The 10,295-nt window shown below is 40.9% G+C and overlaps 1 protein-coding gene across 11 annotated transcripts in view; it reads left to right on the top strand.

Annotated features, from left to right (window-relative positions):
• Positions 1-10,295, top strand: part of frmd4a (FERM domain containing 4A) — a 99,701-nt gene that overhangs the window by 74,897 nt on the left and 14,509 nt on the right. For all 11 annotated transcript variants that reach the window (XM_034879842.1, XM_034879849.1, XM_034879850.1 and 8 more), the window contains exons 5-11: positions 775-859; positions 2,694-2,750; positions 3,942-3,964; positions 5,966-6,049; positions 6,165-6,230; positions 6,318-6,375; positions 6,609-6,695. In XM_034879842.1, the coding sequence (XP_034735733.1) occupies positions 775-859; positions 2,694-2,750; positions 3,942-3,964; positions 5,966-6,049; positions 6,165-6,230; positions 6,318-6,375; positions 6,609-6,695 (460 nt within the window). The remainder of the gene's footprint in view (positions 1-774; positions 860-2,693; positions 2,751-3,941; positions 3,965-5,965; positions 6,050-6,164; positions 6,231-6,317; positions 6,376-6,608; positions 6,696-10,295) is intronic.

Here is a 10,295-nt window from a genome sequence, read left to right as displayed (position 1 = left end):
TTATTATTTTAGAGAAGGTATAGTGTACAGTGCAGCAGTACAATGACAATTGTAACAAGGCACCCTTCTATTAACCCCGTCCCAACCACAACAAACCCTTATGCCGAGGGGAAGAAAGAAAAAAAATATATATATAAAAAAAGTATATACAAAGTAAACAAATATAAAATACAATTTAAAATATAAAAAAAACATCTTTCTACTGTTACTCCTGGTAACGTATAATGTACTCATTTTGCTCCACCATCCCTATGTCCCCAGAAGTTATGAAGAGGGAAGAGCAGTAAGTCCTTCAAAGTAAGTCAGTTAAGGGTCCCAAGTTTTGTAAAATTTTCTTGGTGTTCCTCTGAGGTTGAATTAGATTTTTTCTAATGTTAGAAACATCATAATGTCAAAAAGCCACCTGGAGGCTTTTGGTGGTGCAGATGATTTCCCCTCCAAAAGTATTCTCCGTCGTGCTATTAGGGTTGCAAAAGCAACAACACTCTCACTGCTGTTGGACATAACAATCTCATCGCTCTGCACCCCAAACACAGCCAATGTAGGGCTAGGTTGTAGATTTAAACCATTGCAACATTTCTGTTATATGTTCACTTGATAATACTACAGCATCCATGTTTAACTCGTTCTCCTATATTATTTTTGTGTTATTTTTGTTTCTGACGAAAATAAATAATGAAAACCTCACTGATCTTATTCTTGGACTGAAGGTCGACCCTTTCCCTTTCCTGTCGCATATTGCATGTATTGAAGCTATTCCTTCTATGTTTACAGGTTCTACATAGAGAGTATATCCTACCTGAAGGACAATGCCACTATTGAACTGTTTTTCCTTAATGCAAAGTCCATCATCTACAAGGTAAACTCGTTATTTAGTTGCCATAATGTATGTTCCTAATACTGTTGACTTCTGATAATGGAGGAATGTATTTATCCTGAAATGCTTTTAATGGGTCTATTTAAAGTTAGAATTATGTGGAGTATAGGACTTTATGTTGGTACATTTGGTGATTGACTTAAAGCATTCCTCTCAGAGAAGGCCATTTGCACGTTTGCTTACAATGAGGGAAGACTGTCTTATTCAGTTAAAATGTTCACTTTCTCTTATCACATGTCTGTCTGCTACCCTGTGAATAGCTATACTGTAGCCTGACACCAATGTCAAGCAGTTTTTTGTCATGTCCAGAGGAGGGCATATGTGGCCCGAAGGGAAAAAAAAGATGCAGAAACATCCCAGTCAAAGCCCTGTTGAAAGCTGTGATAATATTATAAGCCACATTACTTTATTAGAGCCAAATCCAGTACATTTAAATACAGTGTCCCATCCATCAATTGACATAGAGCCAGCACTTCTCATCTGTAATGTTCAATGTTTTGAGTGGCTCAAACGGTTGTTGAATGCATGTCCAGAATAGTGCATCTTTCACAGGTTTCTCGTATACAAGGGGTATGCATGGGTGCCTTTCTCAGTTAATGTTGTCAAATAGTAAAACAAACCTAAGCGTACATTGGAGGCTTTAGGTTGTCTAGTTTAAGCCTCGTTGTACACGTGTCGCATCGGTCTTACTGCACTGTTCATTAGGACACTGAGACTCAAATAGCAGTGACTATGTAACCAAGTAGCCAGGGAGAGACTGCCCCACAAACAAAAGTTTTCTGGTACAGTCCCACCAGTAGCTCTGTTAAAATGTCCTTGGCAGAGATACCTGATCCCTCAATGCTCATTTATCGCAAGTCCCCCTGATAAGAACAACAGCTAAACACCAATGATCTCTCTACCAGCTCTCCTGGTGATTCCCATTAAGGGAGAGAGGCAAAAAGTAAGCAAGAAAATAAATATAACATAGTATTTTTTTTAGAAAACATGTTGCACTTACACAGTAGTTAAAACATGGTAGATCAGGCTATACATTTACCTCATTTGTATTGATATATACATATACAGTGTACTTATTGAGACAGATTCTACTGTGCTGTGGGATACAGTACAATAGCACACGCTTTGTGACAATGTGTAGCTAGCCACGCTGGGTGGTACACCCAGGGTGGGTTTGTTCATTCTAGTGTTTCATCCTGGCTGTCTGATCTCCCAAACAATTACGTGGAGAATTGTAAAGGGAGCATTCCTGGCATAGTTGACCCACTGCTCACTGCCCACTAACCCTTCTCCCTCTTAATGCAGACCTAGCATTCCATGTACATGTACCTACATATGGTCGGTGTAACATGCACAAACACCAAAAGATAACCAACAACACTAATGATGATCCAGATAAAGACTCCATTCCTTTACCTTTTCCCCAGGAATGTCCATGTCCTCAAATAACCAATAAACCAGTAAAAACACACACACACATCTTTGGAAAATGGATTAAGTAATTAGTAACCAGAGCACCCATGCCCACCCTCCACTCTTAAGCCCCCTCTGCCAAACCCCTTCAGTTTGCCTCTAATCGCTGAGCTCAATCCACATGAAGAGGTCATGAAATTAGAGAAGGGAGAGAGGAAAAATGGAGGGGGGGGTTTCATGTGGGGGGATGAAAGGAATTAGCAATCCATCTCGAATAAATGGATGATGATCAGAGGCATGTCCACTTTTACTCTGCACAGTGTGTTTTATTTATTTACTCGCTGCCAGCAGTAAGACAATGTGTCATTCATGTCCCCTGTACTCTCTTCTGTTTTTCTTCCAGGAGCTTATTGAAGTAGACAGTGATGTTGTCTTCGAATTGGCTTCCTTTATTCTACAAGTAAGATAAAGCGTGTGTGTTTGTGTTTGTGTGTGTGTGTGTGTGTGTGTGTGTGTGTGTGTGTGTCGGCCAGGTTTTGCTACATTTGCGGGGAACAAAAACTGTGAATACAGTATACTTATGGGGACCTGACAGCTTTGTGGGGACAAAATGCTGGTCCCCATAACGTTAAAGGGCTTTTTGAGGAATAAGACTTGGTTTTAGGAATAGGGTTAGAGTTAGGTTATGGTTATGGTTAGAGTAAGGGTAAGGGATAAGTTTAGGCATTTAGGTTTGATGGTTAAGGTTAGGGTAAGGGGCTAGGGAATGCATTATGTCAGTGACTGGTCCCCTCAAAGCTAGCCAGACACGACTGTGTGTGTGTGTGTGTGTGTGTGTGTGTGTGTGTGTGTGTGTGTGTAGGTTGTTTTTCACTGTTTGCACATGCAGCCAAACACACTAGTTATTCCAGTTGCTGTTGCTCTGCCATTTCAAGTTTTCTTCCAAAATGTCTCCACCAGCCTTTGATTCTAATTGACCATGACTAAACTCAAATTATCTATTTCTGTCTTAACTGACGATGATTGCGCTCACATTATCTATTACCGTCATCAATCTCTTTGTAATCTGAAATGACGCTGGGAGATTTTAAATCCTAAAAACCTGAACTTTCTTTGTTGGTAGCAAAATTCTTGGCTACCAGCTAAATTCTTGGTGCAGTCAGTCAGTGCTAATATAAAATAGAGCAGCAGGGAAACTCTTTTACGTTACAAAATCTTCTCGACGCCAGCCCTTTCTTTCTCATATCCCTTTCTCAGAGTAGGTCAGTCCATTAACTGATGCTGTGCAAGGTCATATTACACCTAGACTTGGCTACGTGGTTTGTCTTTCGTGTGGTGTGTGCGTGCGTGCATTCGTGCGTGTGTGTGTGTGTGTGTATGTGAGTGTGCTCTCCGTGCAGGTGCAGATGCACAGTATCAGGTATCTGGTCTGTAGACTTTCAGAGGTTTCACTCCAGATGAAGGTTTAATGTGTCTCTCTGATTCCAGCACAGCAGACCTGACTGCACATTCACCAATGCAAACAGATTATAAATGCACATTTTATGGTCACTGCTTGTTGCTCACATATCTAACATATGTAAATCCTTTCTTCCGTCAATACTTTTTTAATCAATACTTTTACTTTTTTATTTCCCTTTCTGTTCCACAGGAGGCTAAAGGTGATTTTACCAGGTAAGCACATCAGTAACTTGTAAAGATGTAGTGGACATGTAAGAAAGTAAAAGGTTGTAGCTTGGAGTGTTCTTTGCCAATTTTTATATTACATAATCTGTCTCATCACCTAAGTTTCTTCCCTAGTGACAGAGGTGGTTGGGTTTATACGTGTTGATTCAGAAGAGAGAAGCATAGAATGGCAGTTGAAGTTATATCAGTGGTCCGTCTGCTCCATTATGCATTGATGTGCATCACTGAGAACTCTCTTTGTTTCTGAACCCTCCTTATTTCCTGCCATCCCTGTTCCATTTTGCTTAACTCTTTTCAGCCTATGCTGCCACTCGTGAAAAAAGCATGCACGTGTGCGGGCCTCAACGCAGTGTGTAATGAAAGACAGAGAGTCTTCCTTGGGAGTGACTTCCTTCCAATTTAAGACAGGGTTCACCATTAGGACATGAAAGATTTTCTAATATACCACCAGAAAATGAAATGTTTTACTGACGACTTCACTTCAAACATATCAGATTAAGTATAAGTCATCAAACTCCCATTAGTTAAACTCTATAGCTATGGAACGTTCCAGTCATGGACATGTTTCATGTGAGCTACGTCCACATGTGGCTCATTAGATGTACATCTGTGTGATGTTGGCCTAAACGTATGTCATTCCTCATCTCCTCATCCCTTTATATAGGGATGATAACAGACCGCAGCACTCATCACCTCTGACCTCATTTCCGCCGGTGAAAGGAGTAAATAAACACAATATCCTGCGGAGGGCTGGAATGTGACACACTCTGGAGACATTCCTTTCACCCTCCTCCCCCTTTTCTTTATCCCCTTTCTCCCACGCACAAATACCTTTCCTTCTCTAAAAGCTCTAGACCCTCTGCACATGTCTTCAAAACCATACATTGTACATCTATATTAAGTTTCACTACATCTGTCACTACTGCTCCTCTAAAAAATCCCATTATGACACTAATGTATTGGCTCTGTAGTTATCATTATTCCAAAAATGAGTGTGAATTAGTGTTCCTTTGTCAAATTCAAACCATTTGTTCCAAGAGTTTCCTTGAATCACAGGAGCACTTCTCTTGATGGTAGTGGATTCAGCCTTTCAATGATATCAGTATTTTAAACATCTACAGATGAATCTGCTTTAGAAAGAAGTTGGATTTTCAGTTTCCATTTCAGACTTCTCAAAGAAAAATCTGATTTTAAGAATGTGATTTAGTAACTTGTGAAAATGAACATCTTACAATGCCATGGTGCACATGTTGCATTGTTCAAATTGAGCCCTTGCTTGCCCTTTCATCAAGTACAATGCCAAAGTGGTGCACACAACCATGTATACCTAATGAGTAGTTGAATGGAAATCAACCGGGCACACAGCTGTGTTCACACATTGAACAGACGGGCAGGGTGGATGGGAACTCTTCCAGGGCTTTAGCTCATAGGTTGTAATGTTCCCAGGGCTTTCCCCATTCCTCGGAGGCCTTGGCGGAGGCTGGAGAGAGGCTAGGGGATTAGAGTAGAGTATTAAGACCTGAAAACTGAATCTGGGGCCAAGTCTCTTGTTCCCTGTCTCATTTACTCTGCCTTCGCGGTTATTTTTTCCTCCATCCCGCATGTATCTCCTTTTATCTTTCTTTATTTATCTCTCCCTTGTTTTTATTTATGTCTGTGTCCCTTTTTTTCCTCTCCTGTTTCCAACTGTCAGTGTCTCTGCAGCTGTTCTGAGATAAGCGGGGCCCAGTCGCTGAAATTAAGAGCAATTAGGGTGTCAGCGATTATTCTTCTCTTTGACTAACCTTAGTTTATTTCCCACCATCCTTACAACGTTAACAATAGTTTCCGTTCTGGGAAATATTTGGTTTTGCAAATTTGAAGTGTTCCTTTTTCTACAGTTCAGTGGGATCTCCCAGTCAGTTCTTGAATGAAACTGTGGCCTACAGCAGAGAATGATTGTCCTTGCAGAAGTAGCGTTGACCATGTCTTGCGGTTTCTCCCTTACAGTAATGACGCAACCAGGTCGGACCTGAAAAAGCTGCCCGCTTTGCCCACCCAGGCCCTAAAGGAGCACCCATCTCTAGCCTACTGGTGAGAGACCAGTTAGCTATCCAGCAAACCACCACAATATTGCACACACTCTATTTGTCTTGTTTCCCCCTTCTAAATATTTTTTCTTTTTTCATTTTATTGTACTGTCCTACAGTGAAGACCGGGTTGTAGAGCATTACAAGAAGCTCAATGGGCAGTCCAGAGGGCAAGCTATTGTAAAGTAAGTGTGTTTATGTATCTCTGGTTGTGTTTGTTCACTTTATGGAACGCTGTATCCCTTACAAGTCTTTCTTTCTGCTCCTCACAGTTATATGAGCATTGTAGAGTCTCTCCCCACATATGGAGTACATTACTATGGTGTTAAGGTACAGTTTTACTACTCTGCCTTTACTTTTTTCACACAGACACACACACACACACACACCACACCACACACATTTCTGTTGACTCTGGAGGAGAGAGTTTGGGATTTGGAGATATGATGGGGTTCAAAGCTATTTGTACTCTGTCTTTCTTTAACTGTCCTTCTTTCCATTACTCTCTCAATCAATCCCATACATATGTACAACCTTTCCTGAGGTATTTTTCTGTTTTTTAGGACAAGCAGGGGATCCCATGGTGGTTGGGTCTGAGCTATAAAGGCATCTTTCAGTATGACCACCAAGACAAAGTCAAACCCAGGAAGGTGAGATGATGATCTCTTTGCACCACAAACTAAACTCCTGTCCTCTGCACAGCTTTCACTTTAGTCTTTCAATGAGTTTTAAAACAGCAGTATGTACAATTTCCAAAATTGCAAAATGTTTTAATAACCAAATATTCTGCTCCTGTATATAATGTAAGACTTATCTTAGATATCTTTCCGTTTTTGGTACCTAATTTCTTTCAGCTGCCTTTTTATAAAAAAGTGAGTAGCTGCGTTATATCAGTAACATCTAACTTTACAAGGACATCTTTTCATGGTCACCACTGTCTATTTTTTTCCATCCAGTGAGTCAGGATATTGTGTTTGGGAAGAGCCCTAACATTGCTATACAAATACTACTGTCTAGAGACATTCAGTCTTGGAATGTTTTGCATCCTGTTCTTCTTTTATTTCTGTGAATGGGTTCTCCTCCCAGTCTATGCAACCAGTGGGTTGTCTGTGAAAGCTTTTCTTACTTTATCTATGACCTCCAGTCGTCTGTAGGGCCTTGATCTCTGGCATTCAGCCTTGTTTTATAGGGTGTTAATGGGGTTAACACCATCCCTGCATACTGACCGTCCACCAAAACCCACTTACACACAAACTGATAAGTAATACTAATACTAATAAACGTGCACACACACAGGAATTGGATTGAACTCTGAACTTACCACCCTAATGAATACTTTCTTTCTGCAACACCTTTCCTGTTTGCCGCTAACATTGTGCACCGTGTGTGTGTGTGTGTTTGTGTGTGTGTGCGTGTGCGTGCATCTTGACGGGTGCATTCCAGTACAAATCACCACTGTTTACCAACCCTCCCTTATTCCCAAGTTCTCAACTTCAAACTCACAGACACAAACGCTGAAACCTGCTGAGAAACCTGGGAAGATGTCACAAATGATTTTTTACTATACAATGTATCTACATGTTTCCCTGTGGTAAGAACAAAGAAGGAGAGGGGTTTAAGATATTTTAGAGGGAGATGAAAGAATGAAAGAGTAAATAGCATTCCCACACATAAGACTTGTCAAGCATTCAGCTGCTATAGCAACAGTCAGTGTGAGTCATTGGTCCGTTAAGCTTCTGTACTGACCCCCTCACTGTCTTTCCTCCCTCTCTGCTTCTTTCTCCCTCACACACACATTTAGAAGCAGAGACTGGGCCTCCCCATAGCGCAAGTAAGATAGTAGTCTAAGGAGCTTGACCCAGATGAGATATGTGAACTGCATGTTTTTTAATGCAACACAAGACTGACTAAATCCCAAAGTTTTTTTCCATTAATAAGGTGGACTCATTTCTAAAGTTGTTCAGTGTCTCATTGGAAGAGAGACTCATAGAGGTCACTAGGAGCTTTTCATATGTTATGGTAGTAATGAGAGTCATCGCTATTTCAGCAAACCAGAGGAAGAGAACTTTATTTGGGGATTAGTCAATTACCCAGTCAGTCCAGTAATACTGTAATAACCAGTGATTCAGAGTGTAGTTGCTGCTCAGGTTTGGGACTCAGGACTGTGAGTCAGTGAGGGTAGGCAGAACACTAATTATGAGACATTATGGGCCAATTACCGTCTTTTGTCACTGTAAAAAAGGTTGATTTTTTCAACACCAACCGTTATTATTTATTAATTAGCGACTAAGTGACTTCAACTTGTGCTGTAAAATAGCAGCGTGTGTACTGGAGGCAGTTGTGTTTAATTAGTTGCCAAGGGAGATCCCTGTTGTTTCTAAATCCAGATCATCTACTCTTTTTATTAGAGGATCTTAACATACTTTTCCCTCTCTGCTTACCGCAGGCCACATGCAGACACGCATACAGTACACAGAGGCAGGGGTTTACAGCTGAACCACACACAGTACTAGTGCCTCGTTAGTGTGGTCTGACTCATTTTAACAGAGATTATAGGTCTACCTGACTGATTTAAGGCAAACATGTGTTCTGTCAACACTGTAAAGAAGCCTCAAGATGGTTTAATCAAACCTAGAAAGCTACGGTTTAAATTGATGTAATCTCACAGTAATTTCGGTGCATAATGATACCTTTTTCTGCCGCGGATTGAGAATACACACCCACTGACTTTAGTCAGCTTCTGTCTGTGTTTCATTTTAGAGCAAATATGCACATATAGCCTTTTCTGATTACTTTTCCAATAAATGTTATCCTTCCAAAACACAACAACCCAAACACAAACAACAGGAAGGGCCTCCAGAGTGTATCTGCATCTCCATGACAACTGGCAGAAATAGTATTACACACAGAGCCCCACCAATGGGTAAAACAATAGTCTTTGAGAGCCTTGGGTCCAGTTCTATAGTTCAAGAATAATATGTGTAGCTATTTAAACTTTCTATTCTTCCTGTAATCCCCCGCGAGTCCACTAAGAAAGAAGAAAGGCCTTTACACTGTATCAGATCTGACCTTTTCATCTGTAATGGATGTGTGCTCAGGTGCTTAGGCATTATCATGAGATAGACATGCGTCTGTGCACATGAGCACCTAGTTGTTTATGAATAATGACCAGTCACTTCCTCTGCTTGTGCGTGATTGTGCCATTGTGTGTGAGTGTTTTACAGTCAAAAGGAAGCGGATTTATAGCATATGCGTACGCGTACGTGCACCAGCTCAGCCCTGACAGAAGCACCCAAAGGCTTTGACTGAGTTCCAAAAAAAAAGAATCTGTCAGCATGTTTTTATCAGATTTTGACGCTATTCACAGTCTGCCATAAAGACAACAAAGGTTTCATTACAGTAATACAATGGGCTTATGTAACTGGGGCACTTTTTGAAAAAACAGAGAACCATAACAAAAATGTCTCACTTACACGTTTAGAACTTATCCTCAAAAACATCAAAGTCTACTTCCAAAATTGCAGCAGCTCTGTCTCACTTATGGAGACGACAGCTTTAGTGGTCTCGTGCCTGAACACAGTTACAAACACCTATCTTATATCCACAGCTCTGCCCCATATGTAGCCAACACACACACAAACACACACATACGCACACTCAAACACACACATAAAGAGTCACTAACTCACTTAATCTACCCTGCCTGCTATATTTAGCACCATGCTACATTAGCACTTCACACTCCATTGAAAATGTACGGTACAGCAAATGTTTTGATAAGGGCAGCCGTTTTCTTTCTTCATGCTCGTGCACACAGATACAGTACATAAATACATAAATTAGGTTGTTGTTTACATACTTTTTTATCATATTTCTTCCTCTCCTCCCTTTTCCTCCCTCTCGTCCTCTCATGACCATTGTTTCCCCAGGCTGTTAAAATTCATTGGCTGAGACCTGTTCCTCCCTTAGCTCCTTTTCTCCTCTTTTCCTCCCTCCTGTCATAGCTGGGTCTTATACTTTGTTTCTTTCCTCCTGTTTGTCAGTCCTTAGTTTTGCTTCCATCAATGATGGTTGGCCAGTGTGTTTTTATGTCAGCTCCAGCTGATAGATGCAGGCCCACTTGTGTTCTGAAATAGCCCACACTCTACTCGTCTCTAACCAGAAACAGACTCAGACTTTATGAATGTGTGTGTGTGTGTGTGTGTGGGTGTGTGTGTGTGTGTGTGTGTGTGTGTGTGTGTGTGTGTGTG

This window comes from Etheostoma cragini, chromosome 8 (genome assembly GCF_013103735.1).
Source record: "Etheostoma cragini isolate CJK2018 chromosome 8, CSU_Ecrag_1.0, whole genome shotgun sequence".
In the NCBI taxonomy this organism is placed as follows: domain Eukaryota; kingdom Metazoa; phylum Chordata; class Actinopteri; order Perciformes; family Percidae; genus Etheostoma; species Etheostoma cragini.
This window is presented reverse-complemented; position numbering and strand designations above follow the sequence as displayed.